This window comes from Ursus maritimus (assembly GCF_017311325.1).
Source record: "Ursus maritimus isolate PB19 chromosome X unlocalized genomic scaffold, ASM1731132v1 scaffold_X1, whole genome shotgun sequence".
NCBI classification, from domain to species: domain Eukaryota; kingdom Metazoa; phylum Chordata; class Mammalia; order Carnivora; family Ursidae; genus Ursus; species Ursus maritimus.
In genome coordinates, this window is record NW_024423319.1 from 123685364 (window position 1) to 123713019 (window position 27656).

General features: G+C 51.3%; 1 protein-coding gene across 17 annotated transcripts in view; it reads right to left on the reverse strand.

Moving 5' to 3' along the window:
- The window catches only part of XG (Xg glycoprotein (Xg blood group)), a 32164-nt gene extending 4508 nt beyond the window's left edge, over positions 1 to 27656 (reverse strand). The window contains exons 1-10 of one of the 17 annotated variants that reach the window (XM_040634910.1): positions 27512 to 27656; positions 17266 to 17307; positions 15387 to 15410; positions 13778 to 13840; positions 10461 to 10523; positions 9779 to 9841; positions 7107 to 7169; positions 4929 to 4979; positions 1942 to 1983; positions 758 to 793 (exon numbers count right to left, since the gene is read on the reverse strand). In XM_040634910.1, coding sequence (XP_040490844.1) covers positions 758 to 793; positions 1942 to 1983; positions 4929 to 4979; positions 7107 to 7169; positions 9779 to 9841; positions 10461 to 10523; positions 13778 to 13840; positions 15387 to 15410; positions 17266 to 17307; positions 27512 to 27518 — 454 coding nt within the window. In that variant the 5' untranslated portion in view covers positions 27519 to 27656. Of the gene's footprint in view, positions 1 to 757; positions 794 to 1941; positions 1984 to 4173; positions 4379 to 4928; positions 4980 to 7106; positions 7170 to 9778; positions 9842 to 10460; positions 10524 to 13777; positions 13841 to 15386; positions 15411 to 17265; positions 17308 to 17546; positions 17802 to 27160; positions 27284 to 27511 lie in introns of those variants that run through there. The other 16 variants (XM_008694309.2, XM_040634869.1, XM_040634865.1 and 13 more) reach the window with 16 other exon arrangements.

Genomic DNA, 27656 nt, shown 5'->3' on the forward strand with positions numbered 1-27656 from the left:
AAGCATCGCCTGCCCTCTCCCCACCCCAGTTTGGCATCGGTCCCTGTGTCTGGATGCAGAACCCCATACGTTCCATGCAACCATGTGTGTCCCACCTTGATTTTTTCTTGGGCTTCGCCCCTCCAGCTCCAGGGTTGTGTCCCAGAGGAGAACAGAAGGGATGGATGTCCTAAGGGCACCAACACACCCACCCATCAAGCTGCAACCCCAAGGCTCTGCACACACATGGGGACGCAGGGGCTGGAAAGCCCTTCCATGCGTCCTTCTCCTGGAGTATCTATGACTCACAGAAGCCTGGCATGGGGGGGGGAGTGCATTCATCCTCAACGTGAATGACGGATTGCTAAGAGGGGCATGACCAGCGTGGGCCTTCTGGACTCCACCCCTGCCTGGTCTGACGTGCTCTGGGGTGTGCAGTGCACTTCTAGGGGGCTTCTCTAGGGCGGAATGTCCACACCCTTCTTCCGGTTCTCCTTCTTGGCTTCCCGTTCGGGCGTTTGCTCAAAGACCGGGAGCCATTCGTGGCCCTGGAACAGGTGCAGAGCCCTACCCCGCCGTCAAAGCCACGAGACATCCTCCAGTCTGAGACCCACCCTCCTCCCTCCTTCTCTGAGCCCCCAGGGAGCTGAGTGCCCTGGAGAGGTAGACAGCGCTGCTCGGGAGCTCGCTGCTTCTCCATGAAAGCCCAGGTGGGCCGTCCCACAACGCTACGCAAGAGCGTGTTTTTATTAAAGACGGGATGGCTCAGATCCATTACCCTGTGCGTTCCCGTAGGTCGAGTATCCGTCTCCGTCTGTAAAGAGGAAGGCACATGGTCATGGGTTTATTCAGCAGAGTTTCCACCGCCGGGCGCTGCAGAGACGCGGGGCGTGCAGCTGGAAGCACTGCGGCCGGGGATCTCCGTGTGCAGGGAGCTCACCTTCTCCCGGAGGACGGGGCGGACCCCCAGCCTCAGGAGGGGGGTGTGGACGCTACATCCAATGCTGGAGAGTGCGAGGGGGCAAGGGATGGACACGGCAACGCGTCTTTCATTCCAGGCGCAGTGGATATACACACACATTTACAGGTGCGACACGCCTGTGCACGCAGCCACGTTCACGCATGGGCACACATGCACAGGTGCGTACACGCGCGCCACCCATACGCACGAGCACACACTCGCATTCATGCTCGTGCACACGTGAACGGATGCGTATATGCTCACCGCCACGCATGCGCACTCTGCCAGCCACGCGCGCCCTGCCACCCACGTGCGCCCGCGTCCTCCCATGCGCACGAGCACACACTCACACTCATGCACACACACTCGTGGACAGGTGCATACCCAGGCCGCCACCCATGCGCACACAGCCGCGCATGCCCGCTTCTCTACCCATGCGTGCCCTCCACCCATGTCCATGCCTCCACACATGCGCGCGTGCACACGTCCACACAGAATACACGCTAACAGACCTGCAGGCACGCGCACACGCCACACCCATATACACGTGCACACTTCCACCTGCACACGCACTGTGCGCACACAGAGACACACGGACGTCTAGATGCAGATCCTTGTGCACAGACGCACGCCCCCAGAGGGACACGTGTGCACAGGCGAAATACAAGCCCACGGGCATTAGCACCCTTCTGTACTCGGTCACACACGCACACGCACAGGTGAACACTAACGCACACACACAAGCTTGTACACACACACACACACACACACAGAGAAATCAAACGTAAGCAGGGCTGACTTACTTCCTTGCAAGAAAGTAAGGCTGTAACGCAGGCAAAGGAACTTTGCTGACCGCTGAGCACACAGATTAGTCCCAGCGGGTCAGTTAGTTTCCACGCAGGGGACAATAGGACAAGCTTCCCGCCAGCGCCCGGACGGGGTGTTAGTTCTCCCCAAGGACAGTCTCTCTGCACACAGCTCATAAGAAATAATTCCTTTACCGTAATTATTTCCGTAAGAGTTGGGTCTAGAGCGCCCTCCTCCTGCAGGACAGAAAGACCACATGAAACGGAAGAGACCCCTCCAGAAGTTTCGGGGACACCGCTCAGAAAACCAGCACACCCAAAGCGAGATGCCGCGTGAGGCTGCGGAGATTTCCAGGCCACACTCCCGGTGCAAAGGGAAGGGGCACAGTCACCACGGGGTGGCCTCTGACCACACAGGGAGCGGCTGCTGACGTCAGCCTGCACAATGCACAGCTTCCCCTGACGCCCTCTGGAGCACATGGCGACGGGGGCACATGCCACGCTCATCCCCAAAGACCGAGGGCTTGCCTTAGCTCACGGGCAAACACGCTTTTTTTTGAGGTCAACCTCTGGAGGGCCGTGGGCACAGACTCTAGCCATCCCGGCAGGTGGAACAGAAATATTTCTGGTACCTTCTTCTGATGTCTGGAGACCAATATTCTCAACCAAGGTATGAGATGACAAACGAACCGCTTGATGCTAATTTTGTTAATTTGGAACCGGGAGTGTTTTTGTGGGTGCTGTTTGCACACTGTTGGGTCATTTGATCAACTGTCTCTTCCAACTGGGTGATGGGGGTTATAGGCTGAGCCATGTCCCCCTCCCCAAAATTCATATGTTGAAGTCCTAGCTCCCAGGACCTCAGAACGGGACCGCACTTGGAGGTGGGGACTTTAAAGGTAGCAACGTTCAAAAGTAAGGTAAAACGAGGTCACTAGGAGGCGGTCACTAATCTGTTAGGACTGGTGCCCTCTGTGCAGGAGGAAGGGACGGTGCCCAACGCGTTCTGCCACCTGCATGGAGAAGCTGGGTGGCCTGGTCCCCTGTTGCATGAACCCAATCCTCAGTGCTAATCGGAGAGCAGATTCACAGCCTGGTGCAGCTCAGTGCCATGAAACAGGGGTCCTCACATGGATGGGGCCGGATGCTCTTGCCAAGAGCCTCACACGCCGGTGACTGTGGCCCCCCGGAAAACTGTGAACGTCAGCCGGGCTTTGTCCTGCAGCTCTCTGCGCTTGACCCCAGCCCCGCCAGAGAGCATGGGCTGTTTTGCAGACGTTTTGCCCGTGGGGTGAATAATCATCCTGATGAGTCTGCTTTTCTGCACGCAGCAGGGAGACAGGTCTCCAAGAAATGGTGGCCTGTGATCAGAGTCCTGACTAATTTCCTGGGGAAAAAATGTAGGCACCCTTAGGGCTCCCAAGAGCACTGCTAGATGAGTCATTTCTTTCCCGTTTATGAATCCGGCAAACAATAAAACAAGAGGCTCTGGAAAGGATCCTCGTGGAGGGAGAACCTTCAGAGACACACGCATGGGGTAAACGCATCTCGGGATCGGGATACCTCCCTGGCCTGGAGGAATGTGGGGGCGTCATCTGACCCTACGACGTTCGACGTGGCTGCTTATAAAAATACTGAATAAGCTTTTGTCCCACAATTTCCATGGAAAGAGGTTGATGGGAACATGACGTGGGCACATTGAGCTTAAAGAAGACAGCTCTCGACCCCTCTCAACTAGGACCCTTCACACGCCACCTGTCCCATATAAGCAATTTGTGCACCTTGGAGGGAGCGTTATGGGGATGGGGCCATCTATAGCATGACAGATATCTGTCCCTTAAAGCAGACTGTTTGAGCACCGTGCTTCACCTTTATGTTGGAAAACAGGATAGAAAAGAATAATTTGCCCTTCAGAGGTTAGGGACCTTACTAGGACCACATCTCCAAAAGGACCTTGCACACGCACCATACAAATATCCGTTTCAACCAGAAGATAAATCACTCAATTCACGTATGATGCAGAAAACCCTTAACAGGTGGCAAACAGAGAAGAAAAATAATGCTTTGAAATCAATCCATAAATCTATTGATGGGAGAAGGGGAGTCAAAGATAGAAACGAGACATTACAGGATAAGTCCTGGCACGTCACGTAGAGCATGGGGTCCGTAGTTAGCAATCCTGTAGCCTATATTTAAAAGTTGCTAAGGGAGTAATCTTTAAGGTTCTCAATTTACAATAAAAAAACAAAATGTGTGGGCTGCCTGGGTGGCTCCGTCGGTGAAGCGTCTGCCTTCAGCTCAGGTCATGATCCCGGGGTCCCGTGTAGGGGCTCTGCTTCTCCCTCTCCCTCTCCCTCTGCTGCTCTCCCTGCTTGTGCTTGCTCTCTCTCTGTCAAATAAGTAAATAAAATCTTTGAAAAAATTTTAAAAATAAAATTTATAACTACATGTGCCAATGTACAAAAAAAATTGTGCGTGGTGATGGGCACAAAAAATAAAATTTGTAACTGTGTGTGCCAACGGACACAAAAAAATAAAGTTTATAACTACGTATGTTGATGGACACTTCCCAGACTTAGAGCCGTGATTCCTTTGCGACATATAATAAACGTTGAATCACTGTGTCGCACACCTGGAATGAATACAATGTTACAAGTCAATTGTATCTCAATCCAAAAAAAAAAAAAAAATCAACCCGTAGCATTTTGTGTTCCCAGTGATGACGTTTTGTTCTCAGTCTTCCCTTGCGGAAGCAGAGAGCGTCTGAGGGCTTCAAGATCCGCTGATCCATTTACGAACAGCTCAGTGTAGACAAGAACCCCTCGAATCACTCCAGTGGACATTTCTATCCGTTCTTGGCAGAATCTGACACCCCAAAGCGTTTTCTGTTGGCACTAGGTCAGCCGCGTAAGAAAAAGTGCCCGATGTGTTGGATGGTCTCCCCCTGGAGACTGTGGCTACCTGCCTGTCTGTTTCCTGCTACCTGGACACCAGGACCGTGGACGGCAGGATGTGGCCAAGCCAGACGGGCAGTGCAGAGAAGGCTCGGAACCCCGGACGCCAGCAGACAGAGTGCCAACACCCAAGACCCCAGGAGGAGGCTGTGATAGGGATGCAAGGGGGAACCCCTGCAAAGACGACCCCCACCCCACTGCCCACCGGGGTCCAGGTGCTGGGCGTACCGTGCGTGTTTCCGGACCCGTCATGGCTGGGGTAGTAACTGCCACCACCTGCTGCAAGAGAGAAGGTCCATGTCAGGGATGCTCTTCTGGGAAGCGCGGGGTTCCTGGCGACGGCACAAAGCCATGCCCAGGACTCACCCCAAAGAAAGCCCCACATGCTGGCAAAGAGCAGGGACCACCGGGGCACGTCCAAGGCTGCCCCCCTAATGCCACAACTTTCTGGTAGGAACACTCACGCCAAGACAGACCCCCTATGGAAAGCTTGGTGACTTCAGAGAGCACACAGGGACCCTGAGAACTCCCCGTGAACGTAGGGGCGTCCTCCTCCTGCAGAGACCTCTGAGCGGAACTGGACACCCTCATACAGAAGCACCTTTACGAGACGGGACGACTAGGAAAGCAAACCCCATCGTGAATGTTCTTTATCAGGGGCCAGGCATGTTGACCGTTGGCCGATGGTGACCGTCACAACCTTGAAGACAAAGCTGTTTGCTCACGGTGTTAAACATCGCAGAAAGAAGGTGCACCTGTACCCTGCCTGCCCAGGAGACCCATGTGCCCCTTGGCAAAGTATCGGGGCGGAGGCCTTACCTCTTCCGAAACACATTGGATGATGAAACAGGGGAGAAACCTCGCCTACATGACTAAAGCCTCACGCCCTACACCCTGGAGCGTCTAGAGCTGGACTGTCTAGAGCTCTGTCCCCTACCGCCATGCTTTTGCGTCCATAGGAAAATTCTCTGCAGGTGTTCCCGTTGGAGTGATAGAGAGAGCATCACATAAAAGCTTTATATATACGTGTGTGTGTGTGAGTAAACTTATATCTCTATGCAAAGGTATATACACACATATGCAGAAATAAAGGTACATATAGATCTGTAAAAGTACATATGTAAAGACACATGTGCGTATAAAAGCATAGATATATATAAAAGTATATACATATAAAGATATATCTACACATATAAATATGTAGAGATGCATATATAATGATATGTATACTCAAAATGTATGCACACATATAACGCTGTCTCAATGTGCATATATAAATGTATATATGCATATATAAAGATACATCTCTACATATATAAAGGTATATGGATGTGCAGTATCATGAACGTATATGTATAAACATGCAAATGGAGACATATATACATATTCAGAGGTGTGTATGCATATAAAAATATAGAAATATAAAGGTCCATCGAAATACACATATAAATATTTATATACACTATATATAAACATATATGTGTACATAATGGTATGTAATTCCTATGTCGAGAAATATATATATACACACATATATACACACACAGACGAACGAAGAGATATAGAGATTCATACTTATAAAAGGTTATATGTAAACAGAGACATGTAAATAAGTACAGACGTATATAAAGGGATATATACATAAATAAATATGGAGACTTATGTATATACAGGTGCATATGTAAATGAGTATAAAGGGATCCATACATAAATATAAAGATATATAAATATGTATATCCATATAAAAGGGATAAATACCTAAGTAAAGATCTATGGAGACGTATGCATATAAAGATGTTTATATAAATGTGTATAAGGGACATAGGCATAAGTGAAGCTAGACAGAGACCTGCGTCCGTACAGGCGCATGTGTAAATGTCTGTAAAGGGATCCATACATAATATAAAGATATATAAATATATACATCTCTCTATAAGGGATATATGCATACGTGAAGTTGTCCAGAGACACGCGTACACACAGGTGCACATGTAAAGGTCTGTAAAGGGATCCACACGTGAACGTACAGATGCGTGCAGGGCTGCGTGTCCGTAAAGCCATACACACATGAAGCCTTGCGGGATACCGACACGTACAGAAGTGTCGTGAGAAAGGCACGTGTACAGGTGTGAGCAGAGCTATAAAGGAACGCACACACAGGTGCACACAGACACACACATGCACACACGTGTGCACAGGCACAACCACCCCTTGTACGTGCAATCTGCCCTGTGGCCAGTGTCGCCCATGACTCAAACCCCCAGGGGGGACAGGTGCACAGAGCACGGCCTGCATTGCGGCATGGGACGCGGACGGCCCGTGCACTGTATCTTACGCTCGGGGCCGACTCTGCACCCAGGCCTCCCCAACACCTCGCCAGCAGAGTGAGAGAAGCCACGGGCTTACCTGCGGGCGGCTTGGGTCTGGGCGGGTAGCGGCCGTCATCCCGGTCGGTGTTGCCGAAGTAACCTGAGGGGTGGAGCAGAGACCCTCCTTCAGACCCTATGCAGACGGCGCTCCATAAGCCCCAGCCCGTGGGTAGCTTATGGAGGGCACGACAGACCCCTTCCAGGATGCGAGGACACCGGGACCAAACCACAAGTGTTCCCATTGCTGTACAGGTGGGACACCATCCTTCCTGCGGGGAGAGCGTACGGGGGACCCGGCAGCCCAGGGAAGGCACATGCTGGGACGGGCCCCTTATGATCTGAGAGCTGATGGAAAATGCAGAATGCACAGGAAGACAGTGATCCACCCTCTCTCAGACCCCCAGGCCACAGGACCTTTGCACGTGTCCTCTGCACTGAATGCAAGCTTCCCTTCCCTTCCTGCCTCAGCCCCTGTGCTAAGACCACCTCCACCCTGGGTGGGACCCCAAAGGCCCCACACTGACCCATCCTTTAGTTCCATAGTGCGGGGGGGACACCGTATGCGTGGTCACTGCTGCACCCCCCTGCCCAGAACCAGCCTTGGCACTCAGTATACACTCCCATAAACACTTTGGGATTCCTCAAGCTCAAACTACTGAAACCCTTGGAATTTCCCAAGTCATAAGGTTGAGAAACACACCTGAGCTGACTTAAAGGAAGCCCCAAAAGAGGGACGCTGGTTGCCAGGGAAACCAAGCCCCCCGTGATTGTGATGACCTGGTCATAAATTGCAATCCCGTCCCCTGACTTCAGGGGACGGGGAAGGCTCCACAGGTTGAGTTAATCCCCGGGATGACCCATGATTTAATCAGTCATGTTTATGTAATTGAAGCCTGCCTGAAACCCAAAAGGACGGGGTCCAGTGAGGTTCGAGGTTGGTGAACACATCCATATGCCGGAGGGGGACACAACGCCGCTCCCCGGGAACACGTGCTTCTGCACTTGGGACCCCTCCAGACCTCACCCCACGTACCTGTTCCCCCAACAGCTCGTGCGTATCCTTTATCACATCCTGTACGAAAAACTGGCCCCCGTATTTCCCCGCATCTGTCCGCCCCTCTAGCAAATTAACGGAGCCCAGGGAGAGGGTCCTGGGAACCTCCGATCTCTATAGCCAGATGTTCAGAAGCTCAGGGGACCACCTGCCTTTGCAACTCTTGTCTCAACTGGGGACGGTGTCCTCGGACGGAGCCCGTACCCTGTGGGATCCGGTGCTATTTTCGGGCAAGAGCATCCAAAGCGAGTTAACTGCTCGGTGGTGTTAGCAAACGGATACACCAAGCACGTTCCCGTGTGGGAACCTAGAATATGGTGATGCATGCCTTCCAAAATTTCCCTGCCCTCTTCTGAATAAACTTGCTTACTCCCAGAGCTGGGTTTTGTGGGTTTTTCTTTTCCTTTTCTGTTTTGCTCAAAATAGAATGAAATTTACTGTGCACTTGGGTCCCCACCGCTCACTTTGGGATTCAGTGATTGCCTTTGTTAACATTCTCCTAGGCACCAAATGTCCCGACCGTTTTCTGGGGATGCTGATGTATGAAGCCTGCTGAGGGGTCCTGAGCTGCCCCCTGGGGTCTTGGGGGGACCTTTGTGTTTGCAATCAGAATAAACCTGGGGGCCTTGAGAGGCGGGGGGCCCACCTGTCTGCAGAGCCTGGGTGCAGGATGTGAGTTGCATTGGGATGCCGGGATGCTAAGGGGGTGTCGGGAAACAGCAGTATCACCCGTGGGCACTGATCGCGTCCCAGATAGGAAAGCTGTGTGTATTGTCTACTGCCCTGGCCACAAGCCACAGGCTGCCCACCTCCAGCTGCCTCCTGCACCCACAGGGAGCTAGGTCCTAGCAGAGACCCCAGCCCTCACGTCGGAGCTGGCCAGTCGTCAATGCCATGCAGACACAGGCAGCCAACCTCACCGTTGGGAGATGTGCACGCAACGGAAAACCCCAGAGAAGGCGTCCCCTTGCTCTCTGCTCCCAGATGCCCGAAGCCTGCATGCTGCCTCCCCAAGAGCCAAAACATGGCCCCAAAGATGCATGTACAGGGGCTTAAGACGCCCTAAGCATCGTCAGCAAAATCCATCTGCGTAAAACTGCAAAATGCAATATCAGTCAGTGACCTGATTTCTTTCAGCAAAAATTGCTCTGTCACAGACGCCTGCCCAGAGCCGCAGGGACGCCCGGAAAAGGAGTTTCCGAAACCTGTCCTGCCATGCAGTAAGGGTCAGCCGTCGAAGACATGGCGGCATCTTCAAGAGGCTGAGTCTCGACGCTCTGGAGAGCTCATGATTTCTCATTAATTTTGCTTCAAGGAGCGTCTCTGGAAACATCTCTGAGCCGTGACCAGCGTCAGTCAGGACCCCTCATTAACATTTTGGAGGACACTGAATGTCAAGGTGAGGGATTTGGGGGAGGGCACAGGGGGCTGTGTAGAGAGAGCACTGCAGGAAACGGAGCTGAGGGTGTGCACCCCAATGGAGGGATTTAGGGCTGGGTCCTCCAACCCTGACATTGGCGTGCGTGCCTCGTAAAACAGCCTCTGGGTTTTCGAAAACCACTGTCATTTCACCATCGAGGACTGAATTTCGAGAGGGTCACTGTGAACGGTGGATCCATCCCCCACGCTTCTGAATCCCGTCGTAATGGGCTTACCTCCCCCGCTGTCTGAACCACCGGGCTGCGGGCGAGGGGGTGGCCTCGGCCTGGGGTAGATACCTGTCGGAAAATAGCAGGGGGACTTTAGGAAAGTCACGGCGGCTTTCGGCCACGGGCCAGCCCCCAAAACGAAGCAAGCACAGACTTAGCCCAGCCTCACGGGGCTCTACCAGGTTTAGGGTTTTCAGGCTGTTGGATTGAGAAGGACGTTACTGACAATGTTTTCTTTTCCTTCTCTTTTTTGTTTTGTTTTGTTTTGTTTTAAAGAATCTATGGGAACAGCGTCTGCCAGGTTTTTGAAGCCAAGGAGACCCAGAGGGTACATGACTTGCAACGCACAGGGCACGCAGGTGGGCTTTTTGAACGGGACGTGATTGGGAACCCTGCAAACGAGCGGGCAAGGAACTTGTCCTCAGCCTAATTAAAAATCCATCCCAAGAACGTACAATACCCTCTGAGCACGTGGTATCTTCCAGCGCTCAGAGCAACGGGAAATAAAGTGAGCCATGTCAGTTCAACCTTCTGGCTCCCCCTGCTTAGGACCGTGACTCAGTTTCCAGCAGAGGGAGCTGCTCCTTATTTCAAAAGCAGCCCGATGACAGCCCCCTCCCCCCAATAAAGACAAAGTGGGCTTCATGAAACCAGGTTGGAAAGGAACCCAAAGGCGGAGAATTCTTACTTCCACTGTCGTCCGACATCCCGGGCTGGGGGCGGTACGGGGGTTTCGGCTTTGGGTAGATATCTGCGGGGGAAATGACATTGCATTTTCAGTGGAGAGAAATAGCCTTCTGTCTCAAGCAGCCTAGGAAACAAGGACTATAGATTTTCTATCTCATTCACATGGGCTGCTCGCGGTGGTACAGATGACCATCGACCCCCTGGGCACGACTGAGTCCATAGACGTAATATCTCAAAACTACAATTTAGAGAAAAAAACCCACAGGTGGGCGTGCACACACACACACACACACACACACACACAGACACACAACCTGTTCCTAGAAGCTCGCTTTCCTGCAAGAGGGTGCTAGGACCCCAGGTTGCTGGCAGGTGCCAGCTTAATTAAGATGTCCAGCGTGCAACTAAAAAGAAAAAAGGCAAAGAATTCTCCTGGTGTATTTTTACATTGATGTCAATACTTTCTTACTAAACATTTCTTCTTCTGGTTGTTGGTTCTGTCTCTCTCCCTTTCTTTTATTTTAACTATATTATTTACGTATATATATCATATCATATGATATGATACCAAATAATATCACATCACATATCATATAATATCAAATAATATCACATCATATGATATAATATCAAATAATATATCAAATATCATACATGATACGTATTACATATGCTATATTATATATAACATGTTAAATTTTATGTTATATAAATATATTATCTATTTTATATATAATTTAATAATGTAGATGATACATATATATTACATGTGTATAATATATGTACTCTATGATATATAATTATATACCATTTAATATAAATATATCATTTATTTTATATATAGTATATATGGTACATACTATATTACATATGCTACATTATAAATAATTACATATCATATCTTACTGTTTAAATGTTATTTCCTTTACATGTATATTATATATGCCGTATTATATATCTTGTCTATTGTATATAATTCTATATTGTCTTTTATTATGTGGTGTATAAATATGTTAGTATTTCATATATAATTTAAGAATGTATATTGCATGTGACCTACATACGTGCTCTATAATTATAATACATATGTGGTATAAATCATGAGGTATAATTGACATATAAGATTATATGAGTTTCAGGTGTACAGCCTGATGACTGGGTATTTCTCCATATTTCGGAATCTAATTAATATCCATCATCATAGATACCAGCTACAAAATATTATTTTTTTCTTGTAGGGAGAACTTCTCAGATCTGCCCTCTGAGCAGTCTTCCAACACACAATGAGACGTTATTAACTGTGCCGTGAGCCGTCCTCATTGTGATGCACGTGGACTCTGTGCGTTCATACCCACGGCTCTGTGGCCCGCCTCTCACAACCACCCCACTGATGGACACTTAGGTGGTGTTTTGTATCTCAACGAAGAGGATTCTTTCTACCCTGAGCTCATGAGACATGTCCCTCTATTTTTCCAACACTTGCAAAGTGTTCCTTTGCACATTAAGGCTTGTAATCCACCTCGACTTTATTTTTAAATATTGCACGAGGTTGAGAGTGAATTAGCTATTATCCACGAGAACAGCCACTCGCCCTGGCCCTGCTTACGGGACGTGCTCCCTTCCCACTGTTTGCTGGCTCCGACCTCTCTCAGGTACCGAGACGTAATTTGGTCCCTGAGCTGCCACCCTACCCCTGGTCACGCCTCAGCCTTCCACCCTCCCTGGGCTCTGTGTCTGGGCTTTCTTGTCTAGACCCCTGGTCAAGAATGTGTCCACCCCTGTAGAAGTAACAGGCTGTCCTCATCCCTAAATCATCCTGGGCTTCACGAAGGTCTACTTCCGAGCTAGAAAGCTCAAACATAATAAAAACTAAAGAATATATTGTCATGGTGACATATCATCTTGCACCTGTTGGCTATCATGAAAAACACAAGAAACAACAGATGTTGGTGAGGATGTGGAGAAAAGGAACCCTCTTGGTGGGAATGCAAGCTGGTGCAGCCACTGTGCGAAACAGTAGGGAGGTTCCTCAACATATTAAAAGCAGAAACACCCTGTGATCCAGTAATTCCACTACCGGCTGTTTATCTAAAGGAAACAAAATTACTCTCTTGAAAAGATATCTGCACCCCCACGTTCACTAAGCATTATTCATAACAATCAACAGATAGAAGCACCCCAAGTGTCCATTGGTAGATGAACGGATAAAGAGAATGTAATATATATGTTGTAATATAATGGATATATATAAATATATTCTATCTATATGTAATAGGTATAAAAGAGAATGCAATATATATTGCAATGTAATACAAATATTATATTGTATCTATATGTAACAAGTATGTTGCAATGTAATGTATATATTGCAACATATACAGATAGAGATATATTGTATCTGTATGCAATATGTATATTGCAATGTAGTGTATATATTGCAACATATGCACATAGAGATATGTTATATCTGTATATAATATGTATATTACAATGTAATGTATATATTGCAACATATACAGATAGAAATATGTTGTATCTATATGTAATACGTCTATTGCAATGCAATGTATACATTACAATATACACGGGAAATCCAAATGACGCAAAGTGAGGGAACTAATGTATAGAAAATTCAGAATCATGTTGAACCCCGATGGGGAGACAGGGAGATAGGAAGGGAGCTCACAGGTAGACGTATCCTATCGCCAAGTGCCATTTCTTGAATTCAACATGAAATCACCTAAAATACAGAAGGCTCTCCTTGAACAGAGACAACAAAGGGACATAAAACAAGGATCACGATTCATTCAAATTCTGTGCAGGTTTAAGGTTTTGGGCACTGTTGGATTGCTAAGGACTTTATTGACAATGTTTCCTTTTATTTTATTTATTTATGTTTTTAAAGAAATCTATGGGAACCGCGTCTGCCAGGTTTTTGAAGCCAAGGAGACCCAGAGGGTAAATGACTTGCAACGCACAGGGCACACAGGTGGGCTTTTTGAACGGGACGTGATCTGGAACTCTGCAAACGAGCGGGCAAGGAACTTGTCCTCAGCCTAATTAAAAATCCATCCCAAGAACGTACAATACCCCCTGAGCACGTGGTATCTTCCAGGGCTCAGAGCAACGGGAAATAAAGTGAGTGATGTCGGTTCAAACTTCTGGCTCCCCCTGCTTAGGACCGTGACTCAGTTTCCAGCAGAGGGAGCTGCTCCTTATTTCAAAAGCAGCCCGATGACAGCCCCCTCCCCCCAATAAAGACAAAGTGGGCTTCATGAAACCAGGTTGGAAAGGAACCCAAAGGCGGAGAATTCTTACTTCCACTGTCGTCCGACATCCCGGGCTGGGGGCGGTACGGGGGTTTCGGCTTTGGGTAGATATCTGCGGGGAAAGTGACATTGCATTTTCAGTGGAGAGAAATAGCCTTCTGTCTCAAGCAGCCTAGGAAACAAGGACTATAGATTTTCTATCTCATTCACATGGGCTGCTCGCGGTGGTACAGATGACCATAGACCCCCTGGGCACGACTGAGTCCATAGACGTAAAATCTCAAAACTACAATTTAGAGAAAAAAACCCACAGGTGGGCGTGCACACACACACACACACAGACACACAGACACACAACCTGTTCCTAGAAGCTCGCTTTCCTGCAAGAGGGTGCTAGGACCCCAGGTTGCTGGCAGGTGCCAGCTTAATTAAGATGTCCAGCGTGCAACTAAAAAGAAAAAAGGCAGAAAAATTCTCCTGGTGTATTTTTAAATTGATGTCAGTGCTTTCTTACTAAACATATTCTTCTCTTGGCTGTTGGTTATCTCTCTCTTTCTTTCATTTTAACTATACTATTTATTTATATATAATATGTATCATACTATCATATATGTTATTATATACAAGTATAAATTTTATTGTTATAAAATATATGAAATATATTTATTTTATACATAATTTAATAATGTATATACTACATGTAATATATATTATGTGTGTTATACATGTACCATATACTATATAATTATATACCATATAATATAAATATATTATTTATTTATATAGTATATATGCTATATAATATATATGCTAAATTATATAAAATTACAGATTATATTTTATTATATATTATTTATTTTACATGTATATCATATGGCTATATTATATACTACATAATGTATATAATTATATATTTCATTATATGGTATATAAACATATTATTTATTTATATATAGTTTTTTTATGTTTGGAAAGATTTTACTTGCTTATTTATTTTAGACAGAGAGAGAGCGAGCAGGGGAGGAGCGGAGGGGGAGGGAGCGGAAGGGAGAAAGAATCTCAAGCCGACTCTGCACTGAGTGTGGACCCAGATGCTGGGCTCGACCTCACAACCCTGAGATCACGACCTGAGCCAAAACCAAGAGTCGGATGCTTAACCGACGGAGGCTCCCAGGCGCCCCTTATATATAATTTAATAATGTGTATGCTGTATATAACTTATGGTATGTGTGCTATATTTGTGCTATATAATATATATAATCCTATATTATATTTTATTACATGGTGTATATGTTATTTTATATATAATTTAAGAATGCGTATTGCATGTGACCTACATATGTGCGATATAATTATATATTATATTATCATACACATGTGATATAAATTATGCCTGTATTACTGAGGTATAATTGGCATAGAGGATGACATTCGTTTCAGGCATACATGGTGGCGATTGGGTATTTCTCCCCATTTCTGAATCCAGTTATCACCCATCCCCATCGATACCGGTTACCACACATTCCTTTCTTCCTGTGGGGAGCACTCTCCACATCGACTCCCGGAGCACTCTTGCATTTGGCATTATTTACCCTGCCGCTCCTGCTGGGGGGCCGTCCTCATTGGGATGCCCGTGGACACCGTGCGTTCACACTCACCTGAGCTTGGCTTCTTGGTGGGTTCTGCGCACAAAGAGAGACAAGAAATCCGATCAGCATCAAAGACTTGTCCCCGGCTCACAGAAAGAACCGTGAACAGCCTTACAAAACGTGAAAATATCAAGGCACTGCGTAGAGCGTATTTCGAACACGCATCCCGTCGTGTATTTAGGGGGGAAAGAAAAGAAAGAAAACATGCTTGGAATGCATACCTACCAGTCTTCCCCGGCTGCTGTGCAGGGTTGGGGTGGGTGGGGGAAAATTCGGTGAGGTGGTCCCCTGGGCTCATGAGCACGTAAGTTAGAGCAAAGCCTTTCCAGAGGCGAGGAAGAGATACTTTGCACAAAGGTTGACCTAGCCGAGAGCATCCAGGGCAGGTGGGCGCGTGCCTGGTGCCAAGTGTACCAGGAAGGGGGCCGTGTGTCCGGTGGGAAGAGGTAGGAGAGGAAAAGACGAGCATACAGAGACACTCCCTGCTCCCACCATGCTGCTTCTTTCTGTATAGTTCACGTATGTGTTTATTCATTCAACAAACGCTGACTTTCCACAGATGCTGGGGGGGGTGTGTAATGGGGACGCACACGGCCCCCCAAGCGATTGCTCGAGGGCGTGGACATCAAGGGGACAGAGCTCAGGGTGCTGAGCACAGTCTGGGAGAGCCTGTGTGTGGGGTCTGGGAGGGCAGACGGGAGCAACAGGAGCTCAGCGGAGGGAGGATGGACAAGGCTGAGGGAGCATGGATGGGACGGCCTCGGTGCACAAAGCCCGGGGTCCTCCAAGCAGAGGAGACCACGTGCTTGGACTCCCTTCCTGCAGTTAGCATCACGTGTCCTCACGGTCCATCCACAGGGTGACAGGTGTCAGCGCTCCTCCCTTTCCAGGGCTGAGTCAGATTCCTTCCGTGCATGGACCGTGTCCGTGCATCTTGTGGCTACTGTGAGGAGCCCTCTGTCCACGTGCATGCACACGTGGATGTTTGGGTCCTCGCGCGTCCTTGCCTTGTGCATCTCCCTGGGACGGGAATGGCTGGGTCCTCTGCCAGTGCTGTTTCCAACGAGCTACGGCCTCACCCCCTCCCCCAGCCTTGTGGCCCTTCCCCGTGCATCCCATCCCCTCGTGCCCACCGCTCAGACTGACTTTCGGAGGATGCCGCCCCATGGCCTCGACGGCGGGCCACAACCATCTGCCCTGGGGCTACCCTGAACTTGCAGCTGTGCAAAGCGGGGACCGTGAAGCCTGAGGACCCCCACTGCAGCCTGACGGGGGAAACGGAGTTTCCACGTCGACGTGCGTCCACCATTAGCTTCTCCAACTGCACGGACCATCATCCCCTATCCGCTCTGCTGTGGTTCATATCCGCAAAAGCCTCCGTGCACGGGGAAAATCAGGACAGGTGCTTTTGTATCAGGGTGTCTGTCCTTTGTAGGGTAGGGGTCTCCCACCCCGTCTTCATTGCTTCTGCCCCTTGTCTGTCTGCATTGAGTGACTGCTGATTGCTGCTGCATCCAGAACCCGCTGACGGTCTTGCTCAGAGCAGAAATGCGTTTGTCTTTCTTTCCAAAGAAGACCCTCCATCCGGCCCTGTGTGCGTGCCGCCCACCACACCCCTTCCTCCCAGCTAGACCTGAACCCAGACCCTCCTGCGAGGTCCAGGAGCTGAATATTCAGGTTTTTGGCAGCACGAACGTCAAGCTGGGCTCAAGGCTGCTGCAGAGAGGGCGTGGGGGTCTCTCCAATCCCACGCCCTGTTTCCAGGGAAAGCGAGCAGCCCCGTTCATGGATGTGGATGGAGAACCCGCCAGGAGGGAAGCACCCCAGACCCCCAAGCAACCACCAAGCCGGTACAGAAGCAAAGAGCCCACGAAATAAGGTCACTCACCGGGGTCATCAAGAGCATCGGCCAAGTCGAAGTCACGCTGACCTGTGGGGGGCACAGAGGGCGTCAGTGGCACGGACAGGAGGCGTCAGGGGTCCTGGCTCCTGGCTGCTCCCCTCTGCCCCGTCTGCCCGTGCTAAGCCAGGCGCAAAGGTCGGCCCACCGCAAGAGCTCAGCGCAGGGTCGGAGTGTCTCGACCTCCCCCTGTGTTTGTTAAACAAGTATCTCGTCTTTCCCAGCAGCCGGTGCCCCTCACCCAAGACGCATCTTACAGGAAGTTATACCGTATCGCTGTCTCAAAGGAGGAAGGAATCCCCCTAGGATCTCAACTCCTTCTAGCTCCCGAGCAGAACACGGGCATGTTTCCAAAACGCCAAGCATCCACGCATCCTGCAAGCACCGCTGGGAGCTGGGCGTGTGCCAGTGAACCCCCAAGCCCTGGTTCCCAGCTTTTTCAGGGGTCAGATGCATGAGCACCCCGCCTAGGGGACCAAAAATGAGGCAGCGTGCAATTGCTCCTCTTGTGTGAGCACAACTGGAGGTCTTCCCGGAGGAGTGTGAGCTGTTTCAAAGGTGCCCGTTTACTCAAGAGAACAAAACACCCCAATCATCAGACAGCAGCACCAAGAGACGAGATAAGTCCCCTCACGTCCAGCGAGAGAAACTAATATTTTTAATCGGGCTGAGTGGGCACAAAACCAGTCGGCAGAGCCCACACAGAAGGCAATGAGATTTGCACAAAGAGCTTTGCAACTTACTGTGCCAAGCGGCGGCCACGGCCTCAAGCTGACAGCACCCTGCTTGTCCCTCTGCTCCCCAAGCCACCGTTGGGGACGTGTTTCTGCCCAACCATGGCTCTTTTCCCCTATTTAACCCCGGGCCCCAGCCTCCCCCTGCCGAGCAAGCCAGCCTGGTGTTACTTTCGTTTTGCAAACTGCTACTTTGGCTTTGCACACTGCGCCTGACAACAAAGCCTTCCCTGATCTCTGACCGAGTCCTTGCCCTGCAGGAATTTGGGGAGACACGCCCCAGGAGCCGGCCCCGACCCCCGTTTCTAGCTTTGGGAATGCTCCCGGGAAATGCATGTGCAGAATTCTGGGCTATTTTCCTTTCTGCGCTCAGACCCACGGGTGTGCCATGCCGGCTGGCCACACACCACCCCCTCGCTCTCTGCCATCGCCCTTCCCCCGGAAGCCTCCAGGCCCTCCTCCCGGAGCTCAGAAATGCCTGCGGCTTTCTGGCATCTGGGGAGGAGCTGAGACCCTAGTTCTGCTTTTTTGCTGGCTCATCTCAGAGACACTGTCCGTGCATCAACGTGCATGGGGGAGGCGGGGAGTGTGGGCTCTCCAGCTCTGGGGACCGGGTCCCCCTTGTCTGGGCAGACGGCTCAGAGGCTCTCCAATCCCAGGGTGCTGGTGCTTGGTACCCCCTCCCACATTTACCAAAATTTCTCCGTCTGATATGCTCCCCTGGAGACCCTTATCCATATGCATTTTCTCTAAAAAAACAAAAAACCCAAAATGTTTTAAATCAGCTGAGGGTGGCCAGGGCTGCCCCGAGTTTCTCTCCTGCTCGTTCAGACTCTCCTTCCCAAGCGGCTTTGCCCCTTTTGCTGCTTCCAAAATTATGAAACGTCCTCAAAGGATGCTTCCGAGTCTGCCCATTTGAATCCCCTCTTTGGCTAACTTTTTTTTTTTTTTCCCAAAACAGCTTCACGGAGATCGAATTCGCCATGCAGACGATTCGCCCACGTAATGCACACACTTGGGCGCCCAGAGCAAGTTCCCCCGGGGGGGGAGGGGATGGCAACTCCCACCTGCCTCTGTTTCCAGAACATTCCCCTGTCTGCAAAGGAGAGCCACTCGCAACCCGTCTCCAGCCCCCTCCCCAGACGCTGGTGACCACGAATGGGCTTCTGCATCTGCAGAGTGGCCTGTGTGGAAATCACAGGGGTCTGGGATCTCCCACGGAGCACGCATCTGAGGTTTGTCTACGGAGTGGCATGGCCCAGTCTGCAGTTCCCCATTTGCACGGGGCAGGCCTTCCGCCCACGCCGGAATGGCTACCGTGCACAGACCAGGAGCGTGTTTCATGCACAGACCAGGAGCAGGTTTCGTGCACAGACGAGGAGCGCGTTTCCGGGGGCGTTACGGGCAGAGTCCGAATTCACGCTGGACCCTCGGGCAGCCTCCTTCGCAGCCCCGCGCTCCGGGAAGGAGTCTGGGCGTCGCGGAACAAGGTGATCCCTGGATGCTGGGTGGCTTCCCTTGCAGCAAGCTTAGCTGGCCAAGCACAGACCTGTGAGGGTGGGGGACACGGAGGCCAGGAAGCACGCAGCAACAGCCCTGCGGTCCACGCGGGAGGCCCCGGAGGACGCGCCCTCTTCCAGAGCCAATCGCAGAGAGCCGCTTCTGACTGTATGAGGCTCCACGTCGCTCGGGAAGCCTGCCTGCCTGGCCAGGGTCTGCGTTACTCCAGCCTCTGCCTGTTCCTGGTGCGGAAACAGCCTGGGCCTCGTGTGCTGCCCCAGGGGCTCTCTCTGGCCACCCTCCTCCAGGGCAGACGCATAGGACTCCGCGCAGCCTGGCTGCTCAGACGGGTCACGAGGCAGCCACATGTGCAAACGTGGGGTTTGCACTGCATGAGCTGGTGTGTGAGCAGGACACATGCGTGCAAGGAGGGGAGGGTCCCTGGGACCTCTTGCATCAGCTGCAGACTCTGGCCAGCATCAGGTGCCTGTGTGGGGACCGTCCAGTCCTGCAAGGCAGGCGGAATGGGCCAGGCGCCCAGTGCTCTCCGGAGAGGCAATGGTCCACCCGTGGCAGGGGTCCCCCTGCATTTCACATCCTGCTGGGCGGGGAGCTCTCTCAGGCTGCCGAGGCTGTTCCTGGGGCTCCGTCCCTGGAGACACCCAGGGAGGGAGGGTGCTCACGAGGCCAGTGCTGTCACCAGCATTATTTTCCCCTCGGAGCACATGACGCGGCTCGTGTCCCAAGACCTGTTTCTGATCTGGTCTCTCCTTTTGCTTAGCGAGCTCGGGGACTTTTAATCAAACCCACATGTTTTGGATCCGTGACCCGGGGAGAAATCAACGTCCTGCGTCCTGGGGTCGTGACACTGGCAATCCCACTGAGATCCCTGGGATGTCGGCTTACGGTGGCTCGTGCTGGTGCGGGGCTGACAGTCAGCATTATACACAAGACCCCCCTCCCTCCACCCAAGAAAAAAAAAAAAAAAAGAAGCTATTTGCGGTCTTGTTCTGTCATCTCTAGGAACCAAACCCAGAGCACTAGCCCCTCGACCCCCACGAGACTCCCATCGGCTTCCTACTGCACTTTTCACGCCCTGAATTTCTCAGCTACGGTGGGGACCCTCGAGTCGACGCGACACAGGGCAATCTGCAAACTACTGAATTACTGACTCTGATCTAAAAGAGAGAATCAGCCCCGGGTAACCTCGGAGTAAAGGAAAGAGAAAACAAAACAAAACAAAACAAACCCGAAAACCGAACCACAACATGATTATTATGTGACCACGTCCATCACGAGACCCATCACTCACTCATGAATGCAGACAAGCTCTGAGTTGCTATTATTCCGACCAACATTACCCTGTGCTCCATTGTTCTTAAAAAAAAAAAAATGTATATATATATATATATACACATATATAAATGTACAGAACGCATATTTTCAGGGCTCTTACCCAGGATAGAGAAAATTAACAGTGCACCAAGGTGAGCCGTTAAGCTTTGCACAGACAGTGACAAGGAGCCCCGGGGTGGCGTGCCCAGGTGGGTGTGGGTGCATGGCAGCTGGGCTCCGCATTCTTCCGCTGGAACAGCCGTGCATAAATCGGTAAGAGTCTCGGGGTGCTCGTGAGGTTTCTGTTTCCAGCAGCAGCAAGGGTTATGCAAGAGGGCTGGGTTCTCATCTTGCACACCTCAGCATGCATGTATGGGGACACCACGAGGGACACTCTTCCCAGGGGCAGCAGTGCAGACCCTCCGTGGAGCCCAGCAGGTGGCCCCTGGGCACTGGCTGCTCCTGGAGCCCCACCCCATCCTGCTTGCCCAGCAGCAGACTGCCAGTGAGCCTCACCCTGCAAGGTCAACCAGTTGTCCCGGTTCCTAGCGTCCTCAGGTCCCCTTTCGATGAAAGCCCTCCCCCCTGATGACGTGCACAGTCCTGGGAGGGGAAGTACTTGGTCACAAAGGACTAAGGGATGGTCATTCATCATAAAAGCCAAGACACCTGTCATGAAATGCAGATCGTTCAACAAAGCAGGGTTGGAGTCTGTGTCCTAAACCTTCCCAGAGTGACATGTGCATTTGGACCCCCGGGGATGTGGGTGAAACACAGCCTGTGCCAAGATAGCTCTGGGTGTGCCCGAGAGGCTGTGTTTCTCTCCAGCTCCTGGGGGAGACTGAGGCTGTGGGCTGTGGACTTCACTTTGCAGGGGAAGGGCTTTGTATTCCCTCCTGGTCCTGGAGGCTGGGAGTCTGAGATCCAGGCGGGGCTGAGGCTGGGAGGCTGGGAGGCTGGGAGTCTGAGATCCAGGCGGGGCTGAGGCTGGGAGGCTGGGAGTCTGAGATCCAGGCAGGGCTGAGGCTGGTTCCTCCTGAGGCCTCTTTCCTTGGCGTGTAGACCCTGTGTCCTCCCTGTGTCCTCACATGTTCGTCCCTCCGTGCCTGTCCTCATCCCCTCTTCTTCTAAGGACTCCAGTCCTATGGGATCAGGGCCCACGCTCGTGACCTCATTTTCACCGTAATCCCGTCTCGAAAGACCCCCATCTTCAAACCCAGCCCCATTCTGAGATCTTGGGGTTAGGGCTTCATCCTGTGAATTTTGAAGGGACACATTCAGCCCACAACAGATTTACACCAGTAGGAGAAGCTGAACCACCAAGGAATCACCACCAGACACTCTGGTGGGAGAGAAGGGAGGCCCTCACCCGGCCCCAGGACTCGGAGGAAAGGGAAGGAGATTTTTGGCAGAGCTGCACGAGGACAAGCCACGCAGGGAGTGCTGGGTCCACACCAGCACTGTTCCTCAGCCTCAGGACTTCTGCCTCCGTGCCTCTCAGACCCTCGAGGGCTTGTGGATCAGCCCATAATCAGCTTATTAGCAGATTGTGGGTTGGCAGGTCTGGGTGAGGCCAAGACTGCCTTTCTCAGCTGCTCCCACGGGGTGTTGGTGCTGCTGTCCTGGGGACCCCACTCTACATGTTCACCGTGTGAACAGGAAAGACATCCTTCCTCCCTGCTCTATCCAGTTCACCGAACCCCTCAGGATCCAAGAGGTCCTCACCCCCTTCAAAATAAGAGCCAAAGAAGAACCCCAGCCTGCTTCCTCCCATGAGCAGGAGAGAAGACAGCTTTGCACCCACCGTGGGGACCTCCGTCCATGCAGAGTGCAAATATGCCAAGTCGATGCCCCTTGGACCACCTTCAGGGCAGCTCTGTCAGTAACTCTAGGAAACTCCAAGGGACGGTCATGGGTCTTGAGTAGAGACAGCTCTGTTCTCGTGCAAAAGGAAACCCACTGCCTTTCGGGTATGGCTTGCATGCATACGGGACATTGCTGCTTCCCCAGAGACCCCTGAATACGGTGAATCTGGCCTCATATTCACCCAGAGTCTTAACAACTAGAGAGGCTGATGGACGTCATCTGGGGCGGGGACACTAGATGCTCCTCACATGCCCTAGAAAAGAGGCAGGGGCTCCCCGAATTGTCGACATGGGAGGACCACCTGCAAAGTTCAGAAAGCACCCAGAGTGGGGCTCCAGGAATGGGCGGTGGAGCCCAGGACTGTGCATCTTGACCCTGTCCCCCAGCCATCCTGACGCCCACCGCCCAGAAAAGTTTCCCAACAACCTCCCCTGAGTATTAGCACTTTGTCCAGATCATATATTTTTTTTTGCAATCCACAAGAATAAAAACAAAATATTGGCAGAAAAGTTCTGAAAACTCTTGAGAATGGTCTGTTCCAGGGCTGCCTGGGAAAGCTGTCTGAATGCTCACAGCAGAAGTGCACAGCTTTGCACTCTTTGCCCCTTCCATTCTCAAGAATATGACAATTTCTGCAGCAGCCGTGCTCCCCACAGAGACACCCCCTTCAAGGGCGTAGCTCAAGGTCATAGGGAAACTGGGGATGATGAAGGATTTAACAGCCCTGGCTCCACTCCAGACCTCCAGCAGAAACACACACAGGAGTATTTCTGACTATGCAGCCGTGGGAGCCCAGGTGCTGAGAACAGGCACAAAGACCGTGGAACCCTCCGGAAAACCTGCAGAATTGGCATCTCAAGCAGTGGAAGTGGAAACATAAACACATCCCAGACGGTTCATATTTTGTGTCAATGTGGCCAGGCTTCAGTGCCCAGGTGTTTGGTCAAATGCTAGTGTGCTGTCACTGTACCAGTCAATGGGATTGCCATCTGCAGTCACGTGCCGGGAAAGCACATCACCCTCGGTAATGTGGGTGGGCCTCCCCTGATCTGCTGAAGGCCTTAAATGTAATAAGTGACGTTTCCAGGAGAAGAAGGGAGTCAGACTCAACACAGCAGGCTTGCATCGTAGCTGAGTTTCTAGCTTGCCCTCAAGGTTTTGGACTTGCCAGCCCCATAGTACTGTGGGGCAATTACTTAAAATAAATTTGAGTCTATGGATTGACGATGATAATGACAATGATGATAGATAGATAGATAGATAGATAGATAGATAGATAGATAGGTGGATGGATAGATACATGATGGATGGATAGATGAATGGATGGATGGATGAATGCAGGAATGGATGGATAGATAGATATATGATGGATGGATAGATAGATGGATGGATGGATGGGTGGATGAATGGATGGATGGATAGATGGGTAGGTGGATGGGTGGATAGGTAGGTAGGTAGGTAGATAGATAAATGATGAATGGATGGATAGATGGATGGATGGATGGATGGATGGATGGATGGATGGGTGGATGGATGGGTAAATAGATAAATGATGGATGGATTGATAGATGAATGGATGGATGGATGAATGGATGGATGGATAGATGGATGGGTGGATGGGTGGATAGGTAGGTAGGTAGTTAGGTAGATAAATGATGAATGGATGGATAGATAGATGGATGGATGACGGAAGGATGGATGGATGGGTGGGTGGATGGATGGATGGGTAAATAGATAAATGATGGATGGATTGATAGATGAATGGATGAATGGATGGATGGATGGATGGATGGATGAATGGATGGATGGATAGATGGAAGGATGGTTAGATGGGTGGATAGCTGGTTGGGTGGGTGGATGGATGGGTGAGTAGATAGATGAATGATGACTCGCTGGCTGGCTGGATGGATGGCTGGTTAGATGAATAGATGGATGGATAGATGGGTGGATGGATGGATGGATGGAAGAATAGATGGATGAATACATAAATGATGGATGGATGGATAGATGGATAGATAGATGATGGATAGATGGACAGACAGATAGATGTACGTATGTATAGGTGGACAGATAGTAGATGGATAATATTTAGATACATAGGTCAGACACACAGGCAGATGGAGTCTCCCGTGCTAACATAAGTTTTCTCAAGCTGAGCGCCAGCAACATTTCGGGCTGGATCCCTCTCTGACATGTGCGGCAGACATTGCCCCTACCCATTTGAGGACACCCACCCACCTACTCACAGTTCTGACAGCCAAACATGACTCCAGTCCCCTGGGGGCAAAGTGGCCCCTAGTTGAGAATGGCGGACTGCAGCCTGTCTACCTAGACAATGTCCCTTCTGGCCTGGCCATGCTGGGTGATGATGCATCACTGAATGGGGAACCCCAGAGCAGCCACCCCCTAGTGCCACGGATGCATGAGTCTCCACCCAAGGATAAACCAGATGGCCCGATGCTTACTCATCATCCCTCTGAGGGAGCCCTGACTCTGCAGGGCATGACTCTGGGTGCTTCTGAACCTACAGGTCCCAAGCCCCACCCACATACCACACAAGCATCTCGAGGGGCGGGGTCTGGCGTGGCACCTTTAATCCAGCTCCCTCCCAGGTGACTCTGCATACCAAGGATTGAGAACCACTGCCCTACATAGCTGGGCAGGTTCAGCCCCACCGATGGGCATGGTGACAAAACAGGCTTAAATGACCCACCTGGGGCTTGGCCTTCACACCCACAGATTGGCTAGATCCAACGTGGTTTGGGGGCCACGAGGAAAGAGGCAGAATCAAGGGAGACTCTTGATTGGTTCTGGGGTGCTGCCAGTGTGGACTGGAGTCCCGTGGCCCAGCGTGGCCTGGCCTGTTGCGTTGGGCACATATCCCATCCTCCGCGCATCACCAAAGCACTATGCCCCGCACAGCCGAATGCAGCCCATGATTAAATAAGTAATAATACATTACAATAATATATATACACAAGATAATATATATCTGGGGGCATAAGGATAGATAGATATAGATATTTCCTTTTTTCTCAACAGACCCAAACCACACGCTGGCCTTGGCAAGTTTCATTTCTGCTTCTGCTTCCTCACTGTGACCTCAAGCACCTGATGGAACACCACCCCATGCCTCAGTTTACCCATCTATAAGGCGGCGGCCAGCACGGCACCATCATCGGGCTGCGTGAGAATCAGCTGGGAAGCTGATGTGTGCGTGGGGTGCAGGACGCATTGCCGTCGCAGAAAGAATTTGGTGCCTGTGGGCTGGGGCCGGGGCCTCGCCAAGGACACCTGCTAAACACCCAGGGGACGTTCCCATGGACGCCCGAGGAACCGTGTGGCTGCTGAAGGACTTTGCCTCTCTTGTCCCTAAAGCATCAAATGGACAGCACTGTGCGGGTCTGTTGTCCTGAGCGGGCATGCTCGACCTCCCGTTGTCCCTGCAGGGTGACGAGAGTCAACTCTGGGACACGCTTTCCTGGAGGAGGGGCTGGGTTTGCAGCTGGACGTCTCTACGTGAAACCCGGAGCTCTGCCCTCTGGCTCCTGGGTGGGTCAATGTGGGGACTGGCCTCTCCCTGCACACAGGAGCTCCTGAATGCATTTCATGCTGGGTGAGATATCCAGGGGACCCTCCACATCCCATCGGCCCCGAGACAACCGACGCCTCGTCCCTGAACACACCTTGAACAGGACAAACAGGACGCACTTCTACAAGGACATCTGACCACCGTCCCGCCATTCCTAACCAACACCACTTCCCAAGCTTCCTTCCCACCCAGCCTACCATGCTTGCAATGAGAACGTTAAAATGACCAGAGGGGCTGTTTTGGTCCTGTATCTCATAGCCTCCTGCCCCACCCTCCAACAAACCAAACAACCCCCACCCCCACCCCACCCCAGCATCTGGGAGACAGCCCGCGAGCTCCAGCTGCAGCTTTGGGCATAAACAAGTCACACGATTTCCCTCTGCCACAGGGAAGGATGACATTTATCCAAAAAGTTGCTGAATCCAAACAAAGCCCACCCCCCTCAAGCAACACAGCCCCAGGAAGGCCGTCCCCCAGAAACAACCCGTGTGCCAACTCTGCGTTGCCCCCACGAAAACGGGCAGAACTCATGTTTTCCATCAGCAACAAGGAATGTAAAGGACCCGTCGTACCCTGTCGAGCTTAAAACACGGAGTAGGACAGGCCGTGTCGGACACGCAGAGCAGAAAAGCAGAGAAACCCTCTTGCTTCCAAATGCGGTTAGCCCGCGTTCTGCGGTTCCCGGTCCAGTTTCCGGGCTCTGAAGTGGCCCCCTGTCCCCTCTGCACCACTCCTGTCTCTCCTGACCCCGCCTGGCAACTTCTCGCCGTTTGTGTGGTTGAAGCTGCGTTGGAAGGAGTTTCAAGAGGGAACCAGACAGCACGCGGCTCCCCCTCGGGACCGAGACGCCTCTTACCTTGTACGTGCATCAGGAAGCCCAGCACCGTGACACAGAGGAGGCCCCACCGGCTCTCCATCCTTGGCAGCCGCAGGAAGGAGCCCCCGTGCAGGCCACAGCCCAGCGGCTCACCCTCCGTGTGTTGACTTCCTGTCTCCCAGCTGGGAAGGAAGGGAGGCGACGTTGCAAGCGGAAAGTATGAACCAAGCTGCAATCCCTTTGCCAAAAGCTAATGGGCCCCGTGCGCAGATTCCAAACCCCACAGCCTGGAGCCGATGAGGCAAGTGCATGCACGCTGAAGGCCGACCTGGGCCTCCCCCAGCGGTGCTCGCCGGCCAGCTCTCAGCACGGCAGGGAAACAGGCGTCACCTGGCATCAGTGGGCATCTTCCGCTTCGGGAAGCCGGCACACCTGCTCGGCTGCTCTGCTCCCTGCAGGCGTGGGAGGCGCCTCGAGATCAAAGCTTTGCCAACCCTGGGCGCAGGGAGGACACGCTCTCTGCCCACACATCTGG